At 53.4% G+C, this 27,044-nt stretch overlaps 2 protein-coding genes across 5 annotated transcripts in view; one reads left to right on the forward strand and one right to left on the reverse strand.

Annotated features, from left to right (window-relative positions):
- CASKIN2 (CASK interacting protein 2) overlaps positions 1-9,699 on the forward strand; it is a 33,916-nt gene extending 24,217 nt beyond the window's left edge. For both annotated transcript variants that reach the window (XM_027691319.1, XM_027691320.1), the window contains 15 exons: positions 157-287; positions 497-605; positions 746-854; positions 1,150-1,244; positions 1,326-1,443; positions 1,678-1,845; positions 2,284-2,405; positions 2,852-2,933; positions 3,046-3,140; positions 3,365-3,475; positions 3,585-3,686; positions 3,926-4,064; positions 4,395-6,539; positions 6,661-6,979; positions 7,186-9,699. In XM_027691319.1, the coding sequence (XP_027547120.1) occupies positions 157-287; positions 497-605; positions 746-854; positions 1,150-1,244; positions 1,326-1,443; positions 1,678-1,845; positions 2,284-2,405; positions 2,852-2,933; positions 3,046-3,140; positions 3,365-3,475; positions 3,585-3,686; positions 3,926-4,064; positions 4,395-6,539; positions 6,661-6,979; positions 7,186-7,282 (3,942 nt within the window). In that variant the 3' untranslated portion in view covers positions 7,283-9,699. The remainder of the gene's footprint in view (positions 1-156; positions 288-496; positions 606-745; positions 855-1,149; positions 1,245-1,325; positions 1,444-1,677; positions 1,846-2,283; positions 2,406-2,851; positions 2,934-3,045; positions 3,141-3,364; positions 3,476-3,584; positions 3,687-3,925; positions 4,065-4,394; positions 6,540-6,660; positions 6,980-7,185) is intronic.
- Positions 9,700-10,413: 714 nt separating this feature from the next.
- The window catches only part of TMEM94 (transmembrane protein 94), a 42,233-nt gene continuing 25,602 nt past the window's right edge, over positions 10,414-27,044 (reverse strand). For all 3 annotated transcript variants that reach the window (XM_027691323.1, XM_027691322.1, XM_027691324.1), the window contains 16 exons: positions 25,257-25,359; positions 23,838-24,055; positions 22,448-22,629; positions 22,109-22,247; positions 21,372-21,487; positions 20,379-20,478; positions 18,900-19,008; positions 18,176-18,365; positions 17,558-17,635; positions 17,109-17,194; positions 16,478-16,559; positions 16,028-16,182; positions 15,636-15,730; positions 14,445-14,538; positions 14,048-14,218; positions 10,414-13,213 (listed from right to left, as the gene is read on the reverse strand). In XM_027691323.1, coding sequence (XP_027547124.1) covers positions 13,141-13,213; positions 14,048-14,218; positions 14,445-14,538; positions 15,636-15,730; positions 16,028-16,182; positions 16,478-16,559; positions 17,109-17,194; positions 17,558-17,635; positions 18,176-18,365; positions 18,900-19,008; positions 20,379-20,478; positions 21,372-21,487; positions 22,109-22,247; positions 22,448-22,629; positions 23,838-24,055; positions 25,257-25,359 — 1,991 coding nt within the window. In that variant the 3' untranslated portion in view covers positions 10,414-13,140. The remainder of the gene's footprint in view (positions 13,214-14,047; positions 14,219-14,444; positions 14,539-15,635; positions 15,731-16,027; positions 16,183-16,477; positions 16,560-17,108; positions 17,195-17,557; positions 17,636-18,175; positions 18,366-18,899; positions 19,009-20,378; positions 20,479-21,371; positions 21,488-22,108; positions 22,248-22,447; positions 22,630-23,837; positions 24,056-25,256; positions 25,360-27,044) is intronic.

The raw sequence follows: 27,044 nt of genomic DNA on the forward strand, positions 1-27,044 counted from the left end.
TGGCCTTGCCAAGCACTGTCCGGCTCAGGCTGAGCCCTGGGGCTGTTGGATGGAGGAGACTGGTGGGATGGGGAGTGGTGGGCTGGCCCCCAGTCCCTTGCTGGGAGGGTGCAGGGGGGGTACCTGCACCCAGCTGCTCACCTGTGCCCCGTGCAGGTGGCCCAGCTGCTGCTGAACAGCCATCTGTGTGTCGCCCTCCTGGAGGGACAGTCCAAGGATTCCACTGACCCCAACTACACCACCCCGCTGCACCTGGCAGCCAAGAACGGGCACAAGGAGATCATCAGGTAACCCCCTGCCAGCCCAGGGCACTGCCCTTTCCTGGAAAAAGCCATCATGGCTTCAGTCCTGCATCCTCTCAAACCCACCTCCCTGCTTCAGCCCCTCATCCCCAAGGCAAGGTGCCAGGTGCTGTCCCCTTCCCACCACAGAGCAGCCCATTGCCTGGCCCTGATGTCCATGGCCTGCTGTTCATGCTTTTCCCTCCTCCCACCAGGCAGCTGCTGAAGGCTGGGATTGAGATCAACAAGCAGACGAAGACGGGCACAGCCCTGCACGAGGCCGCGCTCTACGGCAAAACAGAGGTGGTGCGGCTGCTGCTGGAGGTGAGCGCAGTGGGGACGGGGCTGCACGGGGGGACAGGCCCCTGGGGGTCAGCCAGCACCCCTTCCCCTCTGTCCCTCGTCTCCCGTGGGTTCAGCAGCAGGTGGGGGGTCTGGGCATGACCATGTCTCCTCCCGGGCAGGGCGGTGTTGACGTGAACATCAGGAACACCTACAACCAGACGGCGCTGGACATCGTCAACCAGTTCACCACCTCACACGCCAGCAAGGACATCAAGCAGCTGCTGAGAGGTGAGGTGGGGACAGCACTGAGAGGGGCTTCCTCCCACTGGGACCTGCTTGGGCTCCCAGTGCTCCTGAGTAGCCTAAACCAGTGTGGCTGTAAGTGCCAGCATCCCAGTCCCGTGTCATATGTGCCCCCATCCCAAACGTGGACAGTGTCTGGGGATTGAGTCCTTCCTGCAGTAGTAATGTTTTCTTCTCCCCTCTCCTTGCTTTTGCTTTCTCCATCTGCCTTCCATGAACCCACTCTCTTTCCTCCCTGCGCTCTGGCACCTTCTTTCTTCCCTCTGTCCCTTGCCTTCAGAGGCATCAGGAATCCTGAAGGTCCGAGCTTTGAAGGATTTTTGGAACCTCCATGACCCGACTGCTCTCAACGTCCGAGCAGGAGACGTCATTACGGTGAGGCTGCTCCCTGCTCCCCATCCCCTTGCCCCACCATGGCTCTGGGTACCAATCCCACCCCTCTCGTCCCCATGGCAGGTCCTGGAGCAGCATCCGGATGGGCGATGGAAAGGGCACATCCACGACGCCCAGAAAGGCACCGACCGTGTCGGATACTTCCCCCCCTCCATCGCTGAGGTCATCAGCAAGCGAACAGGTCAGTGGCCATGCTGGGGACAGTCCCCTGTGTGAAACCATCCCAGCCTTCCCAGCACCTCCTGTAGGACAGGCCCCGCAGCCCTGGCTAGCTAGGGGGGAAGAGAAGGACTCAGATGGGCACAGGAGGTTGTACCATTGGTGGGGTGGTAATCTGGGGGGTTGAGGCTCAGCTGTCCCCCCCCACTGCCTCCCGCATGAGCTCTGACCACACGTGTTTTGTCTTTGAATGCAGGCATGGTTGTCCCCCGTGTGGCACCCGCACACCAGCGCCAGGGTCCCCCCGGGGCCCTCCCAGCACCCCCCGGTGGGCTGCAGCACCTCCCTGACGAGTGTCCTCACCAGGCAGCCCCAAGTGGCCACGTCACCCTAACTCGGACGGCCCCGGGCCCTGACAGCTCAGGTCAGGGGAGCAGCTGGGGAGGGAGAGGGGCTGGGGACCTTCCCCTGTTCCCAGCCCTGCCTGGGCAGGGGGACACAGGAGGAGACTCTCCTTCCACCTCTCAGCAGGGAAGCAGCCAGATGAGAGGGAGCAGGTGCAGGGAAAGGGAGTTTAGGGGAGCCCACAGAGCAGCCCCTTTGTTCCCTGTGTCCTCAGCCAGGCTGCATCCCCATGTCCCCTCTGTGTGTCCCTTGCCAGCCTGGGTCACCCTGTCTGTGTCGTGCATGCTGGGGGGGGGGGAGGGAACTGGTGCATTGTCTGTGACCAGAGGGATCTTGTGGGAGACTGTTTTGCTGGTGTCACTGTGTTGGCACTCGGGTCTCTTCTGGGGACCTCTGTGCCCTGTGTCAGCCCCGATCCCGGGGTGCTCCTGACGGCCTCCCTGCCTGCCCCAAGCAGCAGGAGACAGGAACAGCGTGGGCAGCGAGGGCAGCATCGGCAGCATCCGCAGCGCCGGCAGCGGCCAGAGCACCGAGGGCACCAACGGGCAGAGCACCAGCATCCTCATCGAGAACGCCAGGGTAGGCACCAGCCCCTGCTCCCCCAGCCCGTCCCTGGGCCAGCTCAGCCCCAGCCCCTTCCCTGTCCACCTGTATCCCTCCTTTCAAAGGAAGGACTGCTGGAGCTGAGCATCCTCCACCAAACCCCTACTTGCTGCCAGGACTCAGCAGGGAGATGCTTCTGGGGGGCCTTCAGTTGCTCCCCAAAGCACAGCTGGCCTTTTTGAATGGAGCTGGGGGCCGTGGTTGGTACCATGCAGCATCTCCACTGTGTCCTGTGTCATCTGAGAGGATAAAAAAGGCCCTGGGCCAAATCCTGTCTAGATCTCTTGCTGGGGACCAGCCCTTCACTGGGGGAAGCTGTGCCCAGCAGCCCAGTGCAGGGACCACCCCTCTGCTCCTGCGGGTGTGACAGGGCTTGTCTCTGGAGCAGGGTCCCTCCTTCACTCACTCCTCCTCTCCCTCAGCCTCTGCCCTCCTCCAGCGACGACCTCCAGCAACACCTTGTGGGATCAGAGCCACGCAACGGGCAGTTGACAATCACAGCAGGTGAGGGCTGTCCCAACTCCATGGGACCTTGGGGACAGGTGTCCCCCCAGCCATGGGTGCTGCTTGCTACTCAAGTGCCCCTGTGACAGTTCTCCTTTCTCCTCTTGACCAGGGTCACAGAGCCTAGAGACCCCAGGTAGCTGCCCCCCTGGAGACAGGGTCTTCTCCCACCAGTTCTTGCGTCCTGAGCAGCTCCTCGAGGGGAAGGTAACTGGGACAACTGGGAAATGGTGCACTGGGTGAGAGGGCTGTGTTTGGGGCACTCAGCCCAGCTCTCACTGCACTGGGGACACAGGGAACTGGGTCTTAAGAACACTGGTGACAAGTGGGTCTTGCCCAAGGGGATTCCCTTGTCCTGCCTGGACCAGCCAGGTCCTTCCAGCCCCTGCAGCCACCGTGATGGGCTGTGCTGTGTCCTGTCCTCTCCTCAGGATGCAGAAGCAATTTACAACTGGTTGCGTGAGTTCCAGCTGGAGTCGTACACTGCCAACTTCCTCAACGCCGGCTATGACGTGCCCACCATCAGCCGCATGACCCCGGAGGTAGGACAGGTCCTTCCTCCCCCTGCTCAGCATCCCCTGAGCTGCTGACACTGGTACCCACTGCTCCGTGCTCCCTGAGCTGACCATGACCCCGCTCTGCTCCCCTTAGGATCTGACGGCCATCGGTGTGACCAAGCCAGGCCACAGGAAAAAGATCTCCACGGAGATCGGGCAGCTGAGCATCGCCGAGTGGCTGCCCAACTACATCCCGGTGAGTCCCTGGCACTGGGGCTTTGGTCACCCTCTTTTTCTAGGTTTTTCTCAGAGCTCTCTCACCCCAGGACAGGACAGGAGCGGGTCTAAGTAAATACACACTGCAATGGCTTTGACTGTCTTAATGCAGTCAGAGAGACCCTGAAAACACAGTATCCTGAGCAGAGACAGGGAGGGGATAATGAAGGTGCTGCCAATGCCTCGATGCTCACAGCAGCATCTCCATGCTCTTTCCAGGCTGACCTGATGGACTGGCTCAGTGCCATCGGGTTGCCCCAGTACCACAAAAAGCTGGTGAACAATGGCTATGACTCCATCACCATCGTGACAGACCTGACGTGGGAGGATCTGCAAGAGATTGGCATCAACAAGCTGGGTGAGTCCCTCCCGCAGTGCTGGGGTGGCCCAGGCCAGCTAAGTTTCCCACCCAGTCCCCACACCCCGTTCTCCCTCAGGCTGGGAGGTGCAGGCATGTCCTGAGCACCCGGAAAGGGCAGTTCATGGCTGTCCCTAAGGACTCTCCTTGGCAGGCTGGAGCTGGGCTGAGCCAGGTAGATGCTGGAGGCAGTTTGTTCCCTCCCATAGGCAGGGTTTGAATAACCCGGAGGCCTTTGCTCTGGTTGGTGACGTGACCATGACTCTGCTTGGCCAGAAAACAAAGGCCTTGGGGGCTGGAGCCAACCTAATGTCCTTTTCCTTCCCGCAGGCCACCAGAAAAAGATCATGTTGGCCGTCAAGAAGCTCAGAGACCTCCGCAAAAGCCTCAACCAAGCAGAAGCAACTCTGGCGAGACGGAAAGTCCCCGGTTCCCTGGACATTGTCACCATCGAGTCACTGGAGAATGGGGAGTGCCAGTCCCCACACACCCCCAAAATGACGACCTTCCAGGACAGTGAGCTCAGCTACGAGCTCCAGACGGCCATGTCCAACAGCTGCCATGAGACACTCGGCATCAAGAGCAGCCAGGGAATGTCAAGGAGCCAGGAGAGCATCGGGGTGCGGTCCCGGGGCTCGGGGCACTCGCAGGACAACGTGCTGTCCCGGCGCCTCTCCAGCCCCTCACAGGAGAGCCTGGGCAGCGGGGAGAGCAGCAGCAGCAGTGGGCAGTCCTGTGCACCGCCCCGCAGCAAGGAGAGCCCGGCCAGCCTGCCGGGACGGCCCAGTCCCGAGCCCTACGGGATGCTCTTGTCCCCCGAGGGGCTGAATGGCTTTGCCAACGGCGGCGGAGGCAGCCCTCTCAAGGAGAGGAACCTGCCCGAAGGCACGGATCAGTACGCCCGGCCCACGGCTCAGAAAGGAGCCGGGACTCCAGCAGTCACCCCCTGTACTCCTCCCCAGACCCCCAGCAAGGGAACAGCCCCGTACGTCTTCATGTACCCACACATCTCCTTGAAATCCCCGACGGTCCCATCACTCCTGGGAGCGGAGCAGCCCAAGGCCCTGGCACAGCCGTACCCCTCCATCTCCCCCGGGCAGAAGAGCAGCCTGCAGACATCAGCCCAAAAAGGCTTCTCCTACCTGCACAGCCAGTGTGGCCCCACGGAGCCGCCCACCACATGCCCCACGGGCGGGGAGCAGCACAACGGGGGCGAAGGCTTCAAGCACAAGAAGCGCTCGCACAGCCTGAACCGCTACGCGCTGTCAGACGGGGAGCACGAGGAGGAGGAGGGGGCTCCCACCAGCACCCTGGGCTCCTATGCCACGCTGACACGGCGGCCGGGCCGCAGCCAGATGCCACGGGCCTGTCTGCAGGTGGATGCCAAGGTGACCCGCAGCCAGTCCTTCGCCATCCGTGCCAAGCGCAAGGGCCCTCCGCCGCCGCCTCCCAAGCGCCTCAGCTCCGTCTCCAGCGCTCTTGCTGCCGAGGCAGACAGTGAGCAGCCCCCCAACCCCGAGCAGCAGCCCACGGCCCCCCAGGATGTGGTTGATGCAGGTCCCGCCCCCAGTGACACTGGCCGTGGCAGGACAGTGAAGAGCCTGGCGGCTGCGCTGGAAGGAACACCGGGGGCAAGTCCACCCAAGCCCCTCCTGGCCCCAAAACCACTGCACCTGACTCAGGACTGTCTCCCCCGGGCAGATGTGGGAGACGAGTCCTATGCTGGTGGTGACACCAGCAGTGCCACGCTTTCTGATGGCAGCAGGGACCCCTTTGAGAGCAGCAAGCCACGGAGACGGACACTGAGTGAACCCAGCGGTCCCATGACAGAGGTGGCTGCGCAGGGCGAGCGGGAGGACGCCTGCTCGGACACGGAGGAGGAGGCCAAGCCAGGGGTCTCCTCCTCATCCTCCCAGAACAGCTCCAGTGAGTGTATCCCCTTCGCAGAAGAAGGCAACTTAACCATCAAACAGCGGCCGAAGCCCACTGGGCATCCCAAGGCCGACACAGCCATGCCGGACACAGAGCCTGGTTCCCAGCCAGCAGAGCCCCCCTGCTCTGCTGGGAAGGAGCCGGCAGCTCCCGCTGTCACCAGGGAGCCGCCCGTGCTGGAGTTCAACCTCACCGAGTCGGACACGGTGAAGCGCCGGCCGCGCTTCAGGGAGCGGGAGCCGCTGCAGGCGGTGCTGAAGGCGTTCAGCATGGCCGGGCAGGCTGAGCCAGGGGGCACCCCCACACCCCAGTATGCCCAGGCACAGGCAGTGAGCATCGCAGGCCCTGCCACACCGGCACAGGCACCACGGGCTGGGCTGGCCGGGGACGCCTTTGACGATGACAGCGTGGAGTTCAGGATTGCCGAGATAGAGAAAAGCATCTTGTCGCTGGAGAAAGGGATGAAGAAGGCACCGAGCCCCACCAAAGCCCCCAGCCCCACGGAGCTGGTCGGCACGGCCGTGGTGAGGACACCCACTGCAGGTAAGGGGGATTGTGGAGGTGTCTCTGAGGTGGTGGCAGGGCCTGAGGCTCCCTCCTGTGTTGGTATGGGAGTCAAGGAGGACCTGTGCCACCATGTGCCATGAATCCCCTTCCTCTGCAGATGTCCCCACCAAGCACACCTCTGTGGCATCCACCAAGCTTGTCTTCTCTGGGCCCAAGACCATCTACCAGCAGGTCCTGCAGCCCTCCCGCCACACTGTTGCTCCCTGGGCAGCCACGGAGGCGGTGCCGGATGTGATCGGATCCCTGCCTGGTCCCAGCTCACTGACACTGGACACAGGCGGCAAGGTGTTGGCAAAGCCTTTGGCAGCTGCCCCGGGAGCCACCCTGGCCCAGCAGCGGCTGGAGCAGACCAACTCCACGCTGGCAGCCACCCTGCAGGCGGCTGAGAAGAAGATCACGGTGGAGGAGGCAGAGAGGTGAGAGAAATCCTGGGGCTGGGCCCTCGAGGCGGGATTGGGAAGCTGTGCACGGGCACTGCCTGCACCACACAGGTCACTCATGCTCGAGCCCAGCTGTGTGCTGAGCTCCAGCTGCCACTGGTCGGGTCCAGCCTGGCCAAACTTTCCCCATCAGCACCTGCAGTCTTTGGGCGGTGCTTTGACTCTCTCCCTTTCCTCCCCAGCCACCCTGGGACTGTGCACTCGGCCAAGAACATCCTGGAAGACATCAGCAACATGTTCGACGACCTGGCCGACCAGCTGGACGCGATGCTGGACTGAGGCTTGCTCCCTCCTTCCCCTCCTCACCTCCGGCTGCTCCGCCAGTGCCCCTCGCCATGGGGAGGAGCGGATCTGGCACCGAGCGGCGCCTCCAGGTCTCTCCAGCCGCTCCCTCCCCGCACTTTGCACTGCGGCTGGGAACAGCTGCCCTCCTTGCTCACCCCTGTCTCCGTGTCACATGTGCCAGCATGGCTGCGGGCCGCTTTCCGAGGGGGTCAAGCATTTCCCACCAGACTGGAAGCAGGAGGAGAGCCCAGAGGGGGCTGCACATGTGGTCCTGGAGGCCACAGAGAAGCCCTTGCTCCCTTGCACAGAGCTGAGGAGCCTCCACAAGGGACCTTTCTCTTTCCCTACTGCATTGTCAAGCCTCGCCTCTTATTATTTATCCCCTGCCAACAATGTGTCACAGGAGAGACCTCCCCGGGCAGCCGCCACTGAGCTGGCGATTTACTGAGCAGTCCCAGCCCCGGCAAGGCCTGACAGCAGCTAAAAGAAGACAGGGCTTGTCGCAATTTGGCAGCTTGTGGAGCGAGAAGGAACCTTTCTGCTTTATTTGCCGCTTTTCCAAATGCGTCAGCGTCAGGCAGCGTGTAATCCAAGTGGATCGAAATCCCTCCGGCGGGACCCACAACCCCCTTGGGATGGGGCTGGCACAGCCTCCGAAGCAGCGGATGTTCTGCCACAGCCCTGCCGGACATGGGGGGCCTTCCTGCCCCTTCCCAGAGTGATGAGGATAGTGATGGCAGCGCCAAAGGCCTGGGGATTTGGGCCAGTCCGTCTGGATCGTGCTGCTCAGTGGAGTTCACCCTCTGCCAACACCGTGCCTACACAAACCCCCACCACCCTGGTCCTTCCAGAGTGAAGTAGCAGCGTGTTGATGTTTTTTAATTTCTTTTTTTCCCCCTCTCCTATCCCTTTTCTTTGGGAGAAAACAGCCCGTTTTCCCAGTCCCCCTCCCTGCAGGGAGCTGCTGGCACAAACGCCGCTGCCAGCATTGTTGAACAGTAGCGGCGTTCGGGGCCAGGCGCGATCCTTCCCTGCGGCACCGAGGCCCGGCGGGAGAGCTGACCCCGCGTGCACCGCGGGAATGCGGCTCGGGAAGCAGCTCCTGTGCGCTGGATGCGGCCACAGCCCGTGGCTGCAGCGACAGCTCCCTGCATCCAGGCGGGAGGAAACGGCTGCATCGCTCGGAGACACATTTCTCTCTCGCAGGATCTGCTCAGTAGTGCATGGCTAAATATGTCCAAGAGCCCCGAACTTGGCTCGCGCCCGGCATGCCAAGCAAATGAAAGCATCAGAGCACCAGAAGGGAACTGAAAGATTGTGCTGAAGTGCCATTTGCTACAAAAAAAAAATTCCAAACAAAGGGAAAGAAAAATCCACGTATTCCCCTCTTTTTTAAAAAAAAATCGCCAATGCAAAGCCAAACTGGAAAGGGAGAAGGTGGCTGAGGAGGAAGTTGCTTCCCAGTCCTTCTGGGAGTTTGTGGCTGAATTGGACTGTTTGCAGCCCCTTGTCCTGTTGCATGGGAAGGGGAGCAAAGCCCAACTGGACAATCCCAAGGGTCTCTGCTCCTGAGGGCAGTTGTGCTGTGGGCTGGGCAGGTGAGAGTTGCCAGCCTGGCTTCTGGGCTGAAAAGCAAAGACAAAGAAGTCCTGAAAAAACCTAAAATCCTATTGTTGGCTGGGACTTGAGGTCACTGTGAGGTGCTAAGACACTTCTCTTCTGATGAATTGGTCTCTGATTTCTGTCCCACTCTGAGTGTATCCACTGCCTATGTCTGACAGGCAAGTGCCACATCATGGACATGATGTTTTCAAATAGCTACAACCAGTGGCACTTTATCAAGAGGTTCACAGAAACCTTTTAAAACTGATTTTTACTCACACGAGTCAACCTGGGACAAACCCAGTTATTTTTTTTTTCCAATGTTGATAAACTGTAAATTTTTTTTTAAAAGGCCAATGTATATATTTTAAATGTGATTTATTATATATATTTACTAACCAGAACTGCAAGTCTTGGACTGTAGGGTCAGGGATAAGAGGACACTGGGGTGGAGCTGCCGCCGTCTGAGCCACCTGAGGGCAGCACGACGCTGCTCTCATTGTCAATAAGGGAATTAAACATTCAATTTTGCAGAAGAATGCCTATTTTTTAAAAGCTCTAGATCTCTATTTTGAAGCTACTGTATGGTGTGTAAGTTATGTACACTGCAACTGGGACTAACTGACCCCAGCTGCACCTGCTCCGTGCAGCGAGACAGTGAGGGGAAAAAATAGCCCATGTAATCACCAGACTGACAACAGATTTTAAACCATCTGCTCTGTTTGTGTTAATCATGTGTTTTGTTTTCCACTAACATCCATTAAGACTAAATTCTATTAAACAGTGGGGCATATTTTACCCTTTTGATAGTTTTGCCTAGTTGTGTCCTTCGTGTCAGATTGCACAAGCTTGTCGCCTACTGTTTGAAGTTCAGGGAGGATCAGCTTTATCCTGTCCCTTGAGTGCTCCAGGGTTTCCTCAGATAATCTCCCCTGCTGAGTCCTGCAAGGTTAACGTTCAGTTTGAGTTTCACCACCATGGCAGTGACGTGGTGAGAGCAGGGACCAGCACCACCTCCCAGTGTCCCACTGCCTAGCTCTGGGCACATCCCGACCCCTCAGCTCCCTCCGCCGGCCAGGCAGAGCATTCCTCCTCCTCCTGCATGGTCAAGAGTGTGGTCACAGTGACCCCAGGTCCTGCTTTGCTCAAGACAAGCATCCCAGGCCTCCTCATTCTTGTCTCCAGTTCTCCCAGTGCCTATTCCAGCTCACCCTGACCTTTCATCCATCCCGAGGGATTCAAACCGTGCTGCCAGCCTTGACTGAAGCAGTGCCTGGGATCCACGAAACCACCAGGTAAGCAAACTTATTCTGCAGGAAGAGGTGTTCAGAGCTGCACAGATTTGCCCAAAGCTGAGCAGAGAGTGGGAAAAAGGCCAGAACTGGGTCCCAGGAGCATCCAAGTGCTTGGGCTGTGTCCCTACAACAGGCGAGCCAGGAAACTCACACCCTGTGACCTGAGCAGCCACACACATTTTTACCTCCTTTCTTTGCTAGTGCAAACTCGTTCCCACTCTCACTGGGTGTGTTATCCAAGACAATCATTTATTGCCATTCATATACTGGATGCATGTGGGTCTGGGTTTGTTTATCTTTTTTTTTTTAATACAATTTACAAGTTTTAATACAAATGAAATATTTTTACATACATCCCAAAAAATTTAATATAAAATATACAGCATTTAAAAACCTCTTGATGTAGGAAATTTCCTTCTGAAGCCATGCACCCTGACCCTTGGACACCTCAGTGGCTGAGGGAAGGGTGGCTTGGCAAGACCATCCAAAAGGCTCCATTCATACGCCTCAGCTCCCTCCATGTCTAGCAGGGGAAGGAGGATGCAGGAAAATAAACATTTGTGATCACCCAGAGAAGGAAACCTTGGAGGTGCCTCCTCTAGAGGAAGGTGTGGCCAGCAGGAAGCCCTGGAATCTGCTGCCTTTTATCACCTACGACAGTTCTGGCACAGGGCAAGAGCTGAGGTCTGGGTGGGGGAAAATTGCTCTGCAGGGACGGCAGTGAGCAGCTCTGTGCTGCCTCTGCCTCCAGCTCAGCTCAGCCACAGAGGAGACCATACCACACCTGTGATCCAACCCTGGCATCAGGAAGAAAAGGTGATTTCTCAGGTGCCAGGTGTAACAGATCTGGAGCTGGCATTTAGTGAACTGAGGCTGGGAAAGGTGCAGCTTGTTCTCCCCGAGCCAGGCAGCTCTGCCAGTGCCAGTGGAGTGAGGGCAGAGTTCAGACCCAGGCTGCAAGAGGAGTGGCCAGTGAGCTGCTGGCTCCCTATCCCATGCAATCCTGACAGCATGGGATTTCCACATCCACTCTCCAGCTGCAGGAACAGGGTCCAGGCCTCAAACACCCCCATCTGCTCCCCTCCAGCTTTCCCCGTGCGTCCCCAGAGCTCAGGGACTGCCTGTACCCAGCTTTGCTCCCCTACCAGACCCACAGTGGGGAGAGGGTATTGCTTAGAGACACAAAGCCGTGTCTGTGCTCTCTGGTTATGCTGAAAAGTGAGGAAGACAAGCTGGAGCAGCAGGGCAGAGCGTGGGGGTTCCAGCGAGCTCCCTGCCTGCCCAGGAGGGACCAGCCACCATTTGTAAGCCCCTGGTACCAACAGGGAAGTAACAGCCAATTGTAGTGTTAATCTTGGGAGCAAAAACAGGGCCAGGATTTACCAGGTTTGGTCAGTTTTTAGAACTAGAGGCAATACCTCCATGAGCTGCAAATACTCTGGTAGCCAAGCCTGTGTGCTCCTGTGTGGGCCTTGTCTGTCAGCCCACAACAGCACCAGTGTTCCCAGTACAGCTGGGGTCTGTTCAGAGCTCAGAGAAGGTGTGCTGCACTGGGACAGATCCTGGTTTGCAGCAAACCCTCATGGGAGGGTCCCCCCAGGCAAACGAAGAGACCTCCAGAAAAACAGGGAACAAACGTTGCCCAGGGAGGTTGTGGATGCCCCATCCCTGGAAGTGTCCAAGGCCAGGCTGGAGAGGGCTTGGAGCAACCTGGTCTGTGACATCCCAGCCCATGGGCGGAGGGTGGAACTAGATGAGCCTTAAAGTCTCTTCCAACCCAAACCATCCTGTGATTCTGTGTGAAGGCATTAGCATGGAGGGGAGAGACTTCCCAGCACTATCACAGAAAGACATGATGAGGGGGGGTTTCCCTGTGCCTTGGAGAGAATGTACTGGATGCAGCACGATCCTGGGATTGGGGAAGGAGCCATCCACCAGCTCTGTCTTAGTCACAGCTGCAAGTTGCAGATATCCTGCCAGGAAAGACATCCCCTCCCTCCAGGGTGGGATAGGCAGGCTCAGGTTTTATCTCTGGCTGTGGCTCTCTCAAGCAGGCGTTACTGAAGCAGAACAGCAATTCGGATCACAAACAGGAGAACGGTTATAAACCTCTCTGGGGTTGTTAAAGCAGATAAAAGCTCGTTCAACAGGGCTGGAGGAAGCTGAGCCATGCTGGCTCCCTGCAGGCAGGCAGAGCTGCCCTCCTGACTCCCTCTGCACCAGATCAGACGGTCAAACGGGGGCAGCTTTTCCTAAAGCCGTGTCTCATCCCTCTTCTGAAGCACTCAACAGCCGGGATAAGGATACAGCAACAACACTAGAGGGCAGGCCTGGCCCAGCCTGGCTGTCCCAGCGCCCTGCCAGAGACCCTTCCCACTGTCCCCTCAGGAATGTGAGCTCCAGTCCCCACCTGGCTCCCAGCACTCCTGGAACTGCAAGAGGGATGGCTCCTTTGCCCCAGGACACAGGGACAGGGAGGCAGGTGAGGGCATGCACAGGCATGCACACAGGGAGAGCAGGCAGAGATGGGAAAACAAAATGGGTTTCAATAGAGATCTCTTGCTTCAGCAGACCTACATCTCCCCTGCTGGCCCCAGATTCTCCTGCCAGGCCCAGGAAACCCATTTGCTCACACAGAGGAAAGGAGTTGCTTCATTTCAGCATCACCATGATACTAACAAATACCTCTAGTAATAAATAAATAAAGGAAGAGCAGCCTGAAGAGGCACCAGAGCTTGCAGGCTCCTGTGAGTGTACCCTGGCAGGCTGGGGAGGGGCTGCATACCTGGGGGGGATCCCTGCCTGGGGCCCCGGGAAGGTGCTGATGTACTTTGCCAGGAGGCTGTCTGGTTTGCATGTGTGAGGGAAAGCTCCCTGAGCCTTTGGTGCAGCCTCTCTCCCAGTGCAGGATGTGGCTGTTTGGCCCTGGCTCCGGGGAACTTGAGCTGGGAGCATTTAAAATGGAGAATTCATCCCCAGCTTGGTTTCAAACTGCAGCTTCTGCCTCTTTTGGTAACGGACCCGGACCCTGGAGAAGGCAGAAGAAAGAAGAGAGTCAGCATATGGAGAGGTGAAAGGCAAGCAAGGCTGTCCCACTGCCATTCTTGAGCTGCCAGTCCCAAGAAACAGGGAAGCCCTTGGCCTGGTCCCTGTGGTAGCCTGGGAGGGAAATCACAAGCAGAAGGCAACACATGGTCTCAGTCCTTCCCCATCCAGCCAAATCCCATCTCCAGGGACACCCGACACAGCAGAGAAAGGTCCAGAAACCCTTCCCCAGGAACAGAGATGGTGTCTCTGTCCCACCAGGGTTCCCTGTAATCCCTGCTGCTTTTCCTCACCAGCCCATTTCCTGAGTCAATGTTCATTAGCGTTAACTCCCAGCCCTGGCTGCTCCCTGTGCTGGGGAGAACAGCCAGTCACTGCCTGCTACTAATTCTTGGCTTCAGCCACTTCCCGTGAAAACGAGTCCCACAGTCCAGGCACTGTGTGAAGGCCTGTTTCCTCTGCTGGGATTCAATGCCTCTCTGTCCTCATGGGACAAGATGGAGAGAACAGCCCCCTCCAATTCTACACTGGTATTTCATAGACCTTGGCTGTCTCCCTCTCTTTGGTTTGAGACAAGGAAATTTTGGTCTCCCTTCCTGCTCCCAATCACTGCCACTGCCCTTCCCTGACCCTCTTTCCTCCCCTGTGCTTCCTCCCTGAGAGGTGGAACACAATAACCAGGTGATTTACACAATGCAATCATCTCTTCCTTTTTATTCCCCACCCTGTTTCCCGGGCATGATTTTTTTTGCAGCTCAAGGCCAGGCTGGAGTGAGAATCCAGCCCTTTCTCCTCATCTTCCTTACTACCCCCATACCTGATTTCATGCAGCTTGACAATCTCATTGATGATAACCACAAGGACCAAGGAAAGAAAACCCAGGAGCCATGAGACCGGGGAGATGGAAACATGGTTAAAGGTCAAAGAAGAATTGAGGTTTTCCCAGAGTTTCAGGTCCAGCACAGTCTGTGCCACTTGCCCCAGCAATCTAAGATCAAAAACAGACACAGCAAACCTCAGCAGAGCTCACAAGCTTCCCAGGATCTGCAGATCAGGGTTCAGGCTGAAATGCTCACAACAGAGACCCTTCACCAGTTCAGCAGTGGAGATCAATTGGTGTCTCTTCAGCACCAGCAAACTGGTGCTGGAGCTGACCTAGAGCCCTGCTTGCTCCAGCATTCTGGAATGCCTCATCAGGGCCTGGGGATACTCACACAACAGCCACAGTGAGCGTCCACCAGCGGTTGGAGAGGGGGCTCTTCTTCCACAGGGGCTTGGTGCGATGGACGTGGGTGATGGATATGAACACTGCAGGGAAAAGGGGATTATTGGCATCACACACAGACACTTCACAACACACACCAGCAGCTGTAACTCCAAAGGGATATGGGGCTTATGGCCCTTTCATTCAAGGCCCTTTCAGATCAGGCTCCCCACAGCAATTCCAAGTCCCCGGATACGTAGGGGGGAGCAGTGGTCGTCCTGCACAGAGTTACTCCCTGTCAGGTTGGTTCACAGCCTGGTGAGGTAAAACAGAGCAGGCAAAGGCCCGGACCTGGGGAGTGGGGCAGGGGTGGGTGTGCCCTTGTTTCTGGGTCACTGCAGGCCTGCACCAGAGGAAAGCTCCAGCCCAGAGACATATTTAGCCAGAGACCCAGACCTACCTGCACAGGAATGAGCATTTAAACTGCTGCCAGGCTAAGCAGCCCTGCCTTGCCTCAGTGGTCTGAGGGACATAGTACTGCACACTCCCTCTCTCCAAAGTTGGGCTGCCTCTCAAACCAGGAGGCATTTCTGCTCACCTGGACACCTGCACATCTCAACACCCAGTGCTCTGCCCAGCACCAAGGCACAGCACCACAGGACATGGACAGGGAGCAGAGACCCTTTAGGGTTGTCAGAGAGCAGCTGGACCTGCTCTGCCAAGTCATGGTGTGCAGGTGATGAGGGTCAGGCAGGACATGGCTCCACGCCCCTCCAGAGGGTTTAAAAAGGCTTCCAGCTCCCAAACAGTCACAGCTTGTACCAGTGCTCTTTGGGGGATGGAAATGGGCTGCTTCACAAAATGGCAGCAGGGATATAGGGACTTATGAGGCAAGGAATATTTTTGGAGAGCTACAGGTGCTGCTGCTGATTTGCAAGAAGGCAAAGAGGGATGCTGCTCTTCTGGTGAGACTGGAAAGGAATCAGCACTTCAGCAGGCTGGTAGGAAACAATCAGCTCTGAGTGTGTTGTTTTTAATCTATCAGGGCAATGTTTAGTGAGACAGGGTCTGTGCTGAGAGGCCATTGCAGTGTCTGCTTCTACCAGGGGGTTTGTGCTCTCAGAGAAAGGGCAAAGAAGGAGGCAAAGGATGCAAGTTTTTCCCCGGAGTAGGAAATGGTGTTCTGGGAATTAGGATTTACCTGTGTGTAAAACAATCAGGCCAGCTGTGAGCTTCTGGGCTACAAGAAGAGCGTTGGAAAATGTCCCAAACCAGTCAGGAGCACCATCAGCATTGCTAGTGAATGAGAGGACACAGGAAAGAAGTCAACAGTGGGGACTTACTGTCTGACCTGTTCCCACCAGGGCCAGGTCCTTCTCTAACAGCTGAGAGAACTAAGTGTGAGCTCAGAGTCAGGCTGTCCTGGTACCAGGAGGTGACAGTGAGCAATGCAATTGTCAAGACTATAGGGAGAGCACCCAGCCCTCTGTGTAGCCATTTTAGTTGGGAAGAGGCTGAAGCTTGTTAGAGGGGAATCAGTTCTACCTGGAAGGGCAAGAGTAAGAGGGGTGTGTGCCAGGCTCAGTTCCTCACCTGTGCAGCATGATGGAGGAGCAGGCTGTGAGATTGAGGCTGGTGGTGTTCACCTCTTTGCAGGACTCATGCAGTGTGAACCCAAAGCAGATGAGGCAGGAGCAGATGGTCAGGCTGAATTTCAGCAGGAAGCAGAACAGGAAGTAGTGCTGAGTCTGTGAATAAGGGAGAGGAAGGAGGATGACATGGGCATGTCACTGGCACAACCTCCTCTCCATGAACCATCAGAGAATCAGTGGCTGCAAAAGACAAGCTGTAGTTCAGATGACATGCTGCACTGTGGATCTGCCCTGTGGCTATGCTGGCACTAAGGAATTCCCTTCCTGGCTCATGCCACGGATCAATTTACCAAGCGAGCTGGAAAGGCACAGGGCCTCAGTTATGCATCAACACTGGGACAAAACAGAACAGGAAAATGTGTGAACAACTAAAATCTGATGGGCCACCTACCTTCTTGGGAATGGAAGTCAAGTTTTTTCCTGTTGCCATAGTCATGATGGAGCTGTGGGGAGGCTTGCCCAGGAGTGAGATACTGGAGAAAGGTAAGTTAGTCTTTCAGTAACATGTTCAGGCACCAGAACTACCCCATTTTTATCTGTATCTATCATTTGAACCCAAATAACCTCCTCAGACTGCTTGAACCATTAGCACTTATCTGGCCACTGCCTTAAGCATATGCTGTAAAAGGTGTTATTCATGGTAGGTGCAGACAGGGAGAGAGGTGACCTCTAAATGTGTGATGGGGAAAAATCCACCCGTGGTACCTTTCCTCCACCTCACACCCCAGGCTCTCCATCATACTCCAGCCAGTGAAGGATTAGATGATTTTCAGCTGGAGGTTCAAGCCCCAAGATAACAGCAGCTCTCAGACAGCTGTCAGGGTTAACACAGCAGTACACAAATGCTCTTGTGGCTGTTTCCAAGCACCTTGTCAAAGCAGGTGCTTGGAATAATCCTTGCAGCCTTCTTGGCATGCTGTGGGTGAAGTCAGCTTTCTTTTAACATGGACACGGTGAGGCTGAGGGACTGGTCTGTGCATCCTGTGCGTGGGTGGGAGGAGATTCCACCCTGATAGACTCACCTGAGCAGTGGGTAGCAGAAACAGGACAGCCACACAATGTCTGTGGTGCTGAGGATGGGGGGCAGCTGCACCAGGCAGGAGAGGAACTGGACAGAAACAATTCAGAGTGTGAGCAGTGGTAGGAGAGGCTTGTTACCCAAGATGCTGCTGACTTCCCCAAAACACTGGGATGAGCTGATAACTAGGGTGCCACTGCACAGCCCCTCCACACATTGCAGGTGCTGCAGGAGGTGCTTTTCTCCAGGGAAAAAGGGTTTGAAAAGAAACCCCTGCATGAGGGTCAGGGAGAAGGGGCAGGCTGAGATCACATAGTCTCTATCTGTAATTCCACCAAACCTGACTGAAGGCCACGTTCCTCTCCTGAGGCTGCCCCACTGCAGCCACCCATATACATGCTCACACCCCTGTCCTCTGAGCTAAATGCTGTCCCCAGCCAGGCCAGGACTCACCTGAATGACAACCAAGGTCAGCTGGCACTGCAGCAGGAAGAGGAAGCACTTGCGGATCCCATACGTCGCATGCCTGGCCTGGAAGGAAGAACAAGCCCTCAGAGCCCTCCAAGTGCTGGAGCAGCTGTCAGCCAGGAGCAGCTATTGGCAGGCGGGGGCAGGACATGTGGCCCGCAGGGGAAGTGGGAAGGGAGAGGATCCTGACACATTGAAAGCAAAAAGGGAATGTCTCTTGCCTGGATGTAGAGGTTATGAAGAAAAAGGCAGAATTTTGCCAAGGGGTAAATTTGTTTAAACTCCTGGCTTTTCTGGGGTTACACTTCTCCCTAATCATGCACTGTTGTCTGGCTCTCTAAGGATCTCTGCAAGATTATATTCCATCCAGGTGAACAATAATCACGTTCTTTTGCCACAAGGCACCATTCCCAAACCAACCCCTACACCTTGAACCAGTAGAGCCAGGCAGGAAGATTCTCTCTCTTGTGCTTCCTGAGCAAAGGACAGGAGACACAAGAAAACCTAGTGCTGGAAACTTTCTATGGGCACCTCAAGGAGAATGCTCATGTCAGCTCCTGGGCTCTGCTCCCTGTGGGTCCTGGAGAGATGTGCCTGGCTCACCTGCTCTATCAGCCTGATGATGCTGGTACTCTCTTCTTGGCGGAAGGACATGGAGCAGGGCAGGCTGTTGAGCTGCCCTGAGAGCTGCAGGGGGGTGAGCTCATCAGAGACATTGGTCAGGGTGGTGCTGGTGGCATAGCCAAAGGTCTCCCAGGAGCAGCGAGATGGGTAGAGAGGGTCCAGTGCTATACTGCAAGGACAACACAGGAGCATCAGTGAGAGTCCTCATCCCAGAGGAGAAACCATGTTTCACTGCAGTCCAGCTTGTAAAGTCACACTGTGTTGTGCCATGCTACCTTGCTTGTAGAGAAGCCTGGAGCTATTACATTAATTTAGAATCAATGCCCCTAAACTTTCAGTTATTCTTAAAGAAATAATCAACATATTTGGGTTTGTGGCACAAGGTCAACAAATTGGCTGATCTAGAGGGGTATTTCCACTCTTTCACCCAATGGGAAGCATCTGTAATGCCAGTTGGGACATAACAGACCAGCATGCAAGGGAATATCTTCCTTTCAAAGACAGAGAAAAATCTCTCTCTGTGTCAAGGGACCTAAGTAGTCATCCCATCCAGACCTCCCTTATGGAGACAAATGCAGCTAATAATGGACAGAGCAATTGTGAGGATCCCCCTGCACAATCCACAGGTGTGGTGTGACCCATGGCTGGGCACTCACTAAGATCAAGGCAAAGGCAGCCAGAGGAGGAATAGATCCTGCCCCACCTGATATCACTTTGCAGGAAGAGGCAGCTGTTCCGAAGGTTGGCAGAGCTTCCCAGACAGCAAGTCACCTCCCCATACTCCTGCATGATCTTGATCATCTCACACATGGCTGCCAAGGGACAGAAGGAGGAACACAGTGTGTCATGTCATTATGCACACAAAGATGCAGTGTTTCACACACTCCTTCCACTCTGGATAACAGGCACTCAGATCTTTTAAAATTGCCTCAGCTGCCAGTCGGGTACAGTGAGATCCACAAAGTACACAATTAGATAGGTAATTAACTGCAGACCAGGTGCTCTGCCACTGAAGGGACAGAGCTGTGGTTCACAGAATTGTGACCCACAGATTTGCATCTCCAGCACATTTCTTTCGGACCAGAGCTGGTGCATAAGACAGCTTCAGCATCAAATGCTCTTGTTAGAAAACAGCAGAAATGAAATAAACCTAAAATAAATACACCATTTCAAACCCTGCTCAGCAGCACATCACTACTGTTCTTCCAACTCTAAAGGAACAGAGGGAATATAGCAAACCACTCCAAAAGCAGTGCCACACTTAGCCATACTCAGAGCCAGTCCCTGTTCCTGCACTCCCACCCACCACCACCTCTAGCCTTCATCAATATGTTTATCAACACCCCTCGGGGCCTCTAAATCAAAGCTGCTGTTTGATCTGATTTTTATTCTGTAGCTCCATGCACAGTGCTCTGTGTATATATGGATTTTCTGGAATGCTCCAGGCAAAAAAACCTCAAGCCTCCCCTCCACAGATTCCCGTGTAAACAACTTATCTAAATGCCTGGTGCACACAGATCTGCAGCCCAGTGAGGGGTTGGGTTGAGTGGGGAACTGCCACTTCTGTCAAAAAGAGAGAGGATATTTGGGCACAAAGTGGGCTGTGACTGGCACACTGTAAACTGTGGCCAGAGGTTCTGAAATGCCAATTATAACAATGCTTCACACTTTTGCTGGAGGCTGGGCAGGTGTTAGCCAGCAGAGCACTCAGTCCCTTTCTTAGACAAAGTAGTGCCTCAGAGAGGGAAAAAAATTTTGCCCTTTCTGGTTTTCTACAATGAAAAACTCTGCATAGCAGCAGGTGTTAACAGCAACTGCCAGGGGAAAATTCTTCTGGGAAGTGATTTCCGAGTTATATAAGGCAGTGAGGGTTGTGAGCAGAGACCAAAGCCTCCTGGTGCACTGATAACACTTATTTAATAAAAGGCAGTAGCATTTTGAATGTTTGCTTTTGTGTCTCTTACGAATGTAAATTGAAGGGAGTGGTTCCTAGCCCAATTCAGTAGATGGGGATTAAAATGGAGTTAACAACTGGCTTCCCACAGGTAGCCACAGAGGGTCATTAATACCAGTATAGACTTCTGGAATGTATCCCCTTCCCTTCACCTGTGTGCACACTGGGATGAGCCAGAGCAAATAGCTGGGGAAGGTATTCATGGGACTCACACTCTGTGCCACTTACTCTCCGGGGTGCAGTCTGTGAAGAGAGGCACCAGCAAAGGCACATTGTCAATGTTCTGCAGGTGAGGTCTCACCTGGTGGATCCCCCGAGGGAGTTTGGCCTGGAAAAGAGAAAGGAGAGATTAAGCAGGGCAGTAGTGTGTGTGTGTGTGAAGGAGAAGCATTTCAGAGCAAACTGCTGAAATGAGAGTGATGATTCCTAGAATTATGCAACTGCTAGATCAGATACAAATTCATGTCCCTATAGATAGAACTGGCTGTCCCAAGCCACTGTCAAAGTGTTTTGATAAAAGTTCTACACTGAAATGCAAGCTGTTTGTGCTTGTTCTCAGGGTTTGTAAGGTCAGTGTGACAAACCTGAGCTCAGGGACTTCTAAGGGCTTTTTACCTGGGTGGACAGTCTAGTCAGACACATTGCTGTCTCTCAGCAACAAATCTATTTCAACTGCAGCCATATCAACATTGCAGCAAGGGAAGAAGGGTTCTTGCCTTCTAAAACCAGATCTAATAGATTGATTGATTGATTGATTTTAGCTTGGATCTATCTCTGATATTCCTCTAACCTCTGCTGAGCATGAGGTTTTATGAGGCAGGAAGAGCTTGTCCCACACCGACCACTGAGCAGCACCAGCCATGGCTCACAGCTGGAGGAGAGACAGTTTCCTTTGTCTGCATGGAATGTGGGGATGTTCCCACTCCCTGCCCAGCCCATGGGAAGGGGACCCAGAGGAAATGAGATGCAGCTCTCAAGGCTACTCTGTGTGTGGTAATCCCCACTCCTAAATGCCAAAGCAAAGAGCTGTTCAGTAGAAGTGACAAGGGGAGAGAATCCCAAACTTCCCAGGCTCTAGATACCAAGCTGGAAGAGGCTGGGGGAAATGAGGAGTCCCAGTGTAAACCAGTCTATGTGCTTTGAAGAATTCCCTTTGGGAGTAATGAGGTGATACTGCTGACCATGACAAAAGTGCAAGGTGCACAGGGAAAGGGCCCTCACCCTGTTACAGTCCTCCAGGAAGCTGGGGATATCACTGTCTGTTGGCTGAAAGCTGATGAGATCCGAGTGCCCTTCCTCTTCCATGAGCAGAAGCCCCTCCACGTCATCTCGAGAAACTGGAGCAGAGAGAAGCAGCATAAACAATAAGCACCAACCTGCCTCTGCCGCCCCTGTGCCACCCACATGGGATATTCACATGGCACTGCAGAAGCCAGGAAACGTGAGGCCTGATTTTCTAGGTTAGCAACACTTAGATCTCCCACTCAGTCATCTAAAATGCTGTATTTTTAGATGACTAATCTGTTCAGAGGTAGATATGTGAGCCCAGTCTCTGCTGTTTTAAGACATGATAGTTTATCTGTTCTGCTGTCCTTCTAAGGGAAGAGAGTAAAGAAATCCCACCTGGAGTAAGAAAAAAAAGTAATGCACAGGCAAGAGACCCTCAGTGGCTTGACCAGGGCCCCAAAAAGAACCAAAAGCCCTGATGAGCAGTTGTAAATTCATGGCAGCTGGTGCACAGCTGGATGTCTGTTTCCAACAACTGTGGTACTGGCTGGGTAGAAAGTCTATAAATGTAAAGAGCTCTTGCTCACATGCACACCTCAGACCCTTCCAGTTTTGTGCTCAAAGCTCTGAAGGATCAGGTGTCTGGTGTGGACACAGGAACCTATGAATGGGTTTAAAAGAACCCTTCAGGAAACACATGGCATTCAAAGTGGCCCAGGAGCAGCTCTCACCCTGGTGCAGGTCGTCGTGCAGGGAGCCAGCATGACTGGGGCTGGAGGGAGGGATTTCTGAGCCAGGCACGTCACCATTGGGTGTTAAGGAGATGTGGCAATTCCAGCCGGTCTCCAGACCCATCTTCTCAGCAAACACCTGTGGGTGAGCAGACAAAGGGTTTTAGTGTGGCTGCCCAGGCCAGAGTACTGTAGACCGATGCCATATTGGAGCCCAGGTACCTTCTGGACTCATTAGCAAGCTGAATCTGATTAACCTTGGATTGCACTGGAGCTAAACTCTCCAGTCAGACAACCAGGGGCCATGCAAGTTCAGGGGGTTCAGCAGAGACAGCTTACCTTGCTTTTGAGCTCATCCTCCAGGGAGAAGTAGACAAAACGGATGCAGGCATTGACCAGTCCATCAATGAGGCGGACAATGTCAAGACGGGCCTGATACTGAGATGAGACCATTCCCATGAAGATCTGTCCACTCAGAGCCTGGATACAGTCTTCCTTCTCCATCACTTCCCCAATCCCTTCTTCAGGCATGCAAACAACACGCAATCACATTGAGACATGAGGGGCCACATGTGCATCAGACAAAGTACATGTGGTGGGGAAGCCACCAAGGTAACACCCAAGGGCACAGGAACGTGCAGAAACACGCACACAGGAGGAAGGAGACATCCATTTGTCCCAGCATACCCAGTCACAGAAGCAGTTTCAGGACATCCCCACATATGTGACCAAGAATACAAGCGGGAAACAGCAAGCGTGGAAAGGAAAAAGACAAAACAGAAGGCAGGGATCAGTCACAAGGAATTCGGGCAGAAAGGTAAAGGGTGTGTGCTGCATAATGTTCACATGTGCATTTTAAACACATCCTACTGTGCTTAAACAACATGGTGAGTCTAGTTGAGGCAGAGTGGCATCAGAGCACCAGGGGCTGATGCAAAGGAACCGGATCATGTCCACTCCAGTGACACCACAGACACTCCCAGAGACCCTGCAAAGGCTCTTTGACAGGGTTCCTTCACCATCACCACATCGGCCTGTGGTGAGTGGGAGCTGGATGCAGCATGAGGAACAAAATAATAAAACACTTCACACAGTTACAAAACTTGCCACAGGTGGGACTGGAAAGTGTTGTGAAAACACTCAGTCACAGCTGTCCCCAGCTGTTGGAAAGCCCACTAGTCACATTTTACAGAATGGGGGACCAAGGCAGAGAGAGATTAAGACTGGCTTCCCAAAAGAGCCTCCTGGATTTATGTAATGGTATGTGCTTATTTCTCAGTTTCCACTGCTGTTCTGGACGAGATGTACAGTTCATCTAGTGGGAATCAGTTCCTTCAGCACAGAAATAAAATCCATCAAGGGAGAATAGTCACATACCACCACACATTTCATTCCTTTGAAAAACCCAACACATGTGATTTCCATAAAATTAGATATAAAGCAAACTAAGTATCAAAATAGCCAGAAGTCTTGACTCTCAGTAGCCAGCTTTAGAAACAGACTTCCCACAAGGAGAAGAATTTCTCTGCAAGCTTCAACAACATAACTAGAAATACACCTACCAGCTGCTACATCGCTACTTCCTCTGGAAATGCACTTCAGAAACCCTTCCTTCTCAATTTCCATCTGCTCCTCTGAATAACAGTGTTCTTACAGCTCTAGACTAATCAGATCAAGCACCTGGCCCAGCAGCAGACCTTATTATAGACAGGACTGGGGACACACATACCATCTGAGCTCCAGCTATTCCTCCTGCTGCTCTGTTTGATGGGGGTTGTCCCAGGGAGGTCACAGCACGTGAAGATAGCGCTCTGCCCCGGGACCTGCACCAGCTCTATGCACTTCCCATTGAGCTGGGAGGACAAGGCACAATGCATTGGCTTGTATGCAAAGGCAGAGCAGTATCCTGACAGGCAGGCTCGCTGGTAGAAATCCAACACCTTCTTCCTACGTGGAACAGACAAAAAGCAGGCAAGATTAGCAAAAATGTGCCACGTGTCTGACAACGTGCACTGCAGTTACGTGTATTTCGAAAGATGTCTTCCATGAGGAGTGGTCAGAGTCTGAATAAGCCGTTCCCTACTGTTTCTGCATTCTCCAAGCTGCAGGCACTACAGGACAACAAAAGCACATATTCCGTCAGGGTTAGTGGTGAATGTTTGTTTGTCAGATTGATGAGTATGAACACAGTGCTCCTTCAGTACACTTATTAATGTAATATGCTCTATATGGCTGCCACGTGACTCCAAGGAAGTTCCCTGCATGACAGCAGAAGCTTAATTCATCAGAGATAATTTATCTGTGGGGAGATAAACACCAAGGAGGGAACTGACAACTCTGACAATAGTATCTATGGCACTGATAGTTGCAGTAACAGACTTTTCTTCTATCCCCTTTCAGAGTTTGGGTCCCAGAAGCTGTAAGTGAAGTTTCTGTTTGGTCACTATTCAGTCACCAGAATAAGGTAAAGTTCTTTCTCTAAGCTGAAAACACAAAGGTAAAAAATTAGACTATACATTGGATTTTTCATTGGCTTCTAAGATGATAAATATTCCAAAAAGGATCAGTGGGAGTTTTCTTACACCTGAGACTTAGAAGAACAGTGTGCTGCTAGTCAGTGAAACTAAACATTACTGGTTTGCTCTGCTAGCAGGGACAGAGATTCAGCCTATAGATGGAAATGCAGCAGACACTATCAGATATTGCAGCAAGACTCAAAGGGTGTGATGCATTGTGTAGACTGGCTCAGGTAGAACTGATCGTTTTGCATTTAATTTAAGACAAGACACTAGTCTTGAACAACAAAAAATTCTCTGCCACCAGCACGACCTGATTGTAATTCATGGCCCTACTGCATCGTGCAGTCAGAATCCACTTACAAGAGGCCAATATCTTTAACAGATACAGTAAAAAGTGGCTTGCTCTTACAGTTCAACTGAGTGCTTGTTGCTATCTAATCTCTTAAATTGCTTGTTATTATTGTAATGATAACAATTAATTATAAGCAGAGACAGCTCATGTTCGTAACCTACTTGAAGCTTTCCTTAAACAGCTTAACAAGCACCATAAAGGGAATTTTAGCAGTGACCAGGTTCCCTCTGTAATTTATCTGAAGCTCCTGAATACACCAAATGAGGAAGATGCCCACCTGTCAGAGCCAGAGAGGGGGTAGATATCAGTGCCATCCCAAAAGTCTGTGCAGGCCTCGAGGATGATGTCAGCTGTCCCATGGGAAAACATCTGCTCAGTGCCTGAAGTGCAGGAGAACAATGAGTCAGCATCACACATACAGGCTTCCAGGAAAGGGATTTCACACCAACTGCTCCCTTATTTGTTAAAGGTGATTGTTCCCACAAACTGCTTTGAGGCACCCCAGATATCCCCTTTCCTTTGCTGAAAGTTTTCTGTCTCCATTGAGAAATAACTCAAGGATGATGATACACCTGCAGCTGCTCTTTGTCTAACTGTGGGTTCAAACAAGGCTGTGATAAAATGTGAGCCATGTGGTCCCTTCCTATTCTCCTGTTACACTGTGTATCAATCCCACTCCTACAAAGGTGGGATAATATCTTCCTCCTGTATCCAACAGAGCAGAAGGAGAGATATTCCTGTGAGCCTCTTCTGAAGAAAGTACAAGCAGCAGTGATGAGCCTACAGGGATCAAAGTCAGCCTACGCTGGAAAGTGCATTCATTTTTAGGCCAGACGTAGAACTGAAGGGTAAGGGCTATTCTTGAATACTTTTCATTCAAGTAGCAGAAGATAATTTGACAGTGTGACCTGTCAGATAGCAGCCTGTTTCAAAAAAGGTCATGAAAATGTGTTAAATCAGGATGAGTCGAAAGTTCAATGTAACAGACTTTGAAAAAGTAACTCATGTTGTGATTAGGGAAGAACTAAAAATCAATGGACACCACAGCCTGTCCTGGGTTTTTTCTTTCCCTACTTTACTCTTTAATATAGACTTTAAATCTCTTGTTCCCTCTTGTAGACAGAGGTGTTAAAAAGTTTTTCTTGAAGGTGTGTGATTTCACTTGTCTGATGCAGGTCCCAGGCACAGGACACCAGTTAAAGGATGTGGGGCTGCCCTCCCTCCACAGCTCCTGCTCCCTCTCATTTGCATCAGCATGTTAACATTGCACTCACGTAGACCTCTCTGTCTACGTTCCCTCCTCCAGCTGCTCTGTGACTTTGCCCCCAACAGCTTCAAAGCTGAGCTAATGAAAAAAAAAATCACTGCCAAGAAAAATGAGCCCAGAGGCTTCTTGCAGGCATTGTTGCTGACTGCTAATGCTCACACTGGCTGAAATCAAGAGCCAAGAATATCCACTTGCACAAACCAGGCAGGGACCTTCAGGAACACCAGAGGATTTTCCAAAACATAGCAGCTCTCTGCTTTCTGCTATAAATAGTCAACACACGCCAAGTTTATCAGCATAACAAACCTCCGAGACGAATAGGGGCTGTGTGTGAAAGAAGGAACCTGTCTCAGGGACACAAAGGAGTACTTGTGCAGAGCTCTGGTTAATTTTACTGTATAAACACCTAATCCTTCCCACCTTGCTCCTAAGGTCAGATAGTCCTTGCTAGGAAAGAGGGAACAAGGGATGTTTATTGATCCATGCAAAACCTAAGTCCTGGACACAGGGCAAGAGCTTGCAGATGACCACACACACACTGATGTACCCACGTTCGTGCCTGACAGCAATTGCAATCCACTTCCCATTCAATCCCATCAGCATCCCACACCACAATCCTGCTAAGGAATAAGTGGCAGTGACAGCACACATTATAAACTGGAAGGAGTTCATTGCCAGTAAAGTGAGCTCAGCCTCTTCCCTGCCCAAATCGTGGACTTGAAGGCCGGGATTTCTCTGGCAAAAGGGAAAAAAATAATGAATAAGGCAGGGAGTATGACCAGCCATTCATGGCTGCTG

This window comes from Neopelma chrysocephalum, unplaced genomic scaffold (assembly GCF_003984885.1).
Source record: "Neopelma chrysocephalum unplaced genomic scaffold, ASM398488v2 Primary Assembly neopelma1_84, whole genome shotgun sequence".
Classification (NCBI taxonomy): Eukaryota; Metazoa; Chordata; class Aves; order Passeriformes; family Pipridae; genus Neopelma; species Neopelma chrysocephalum.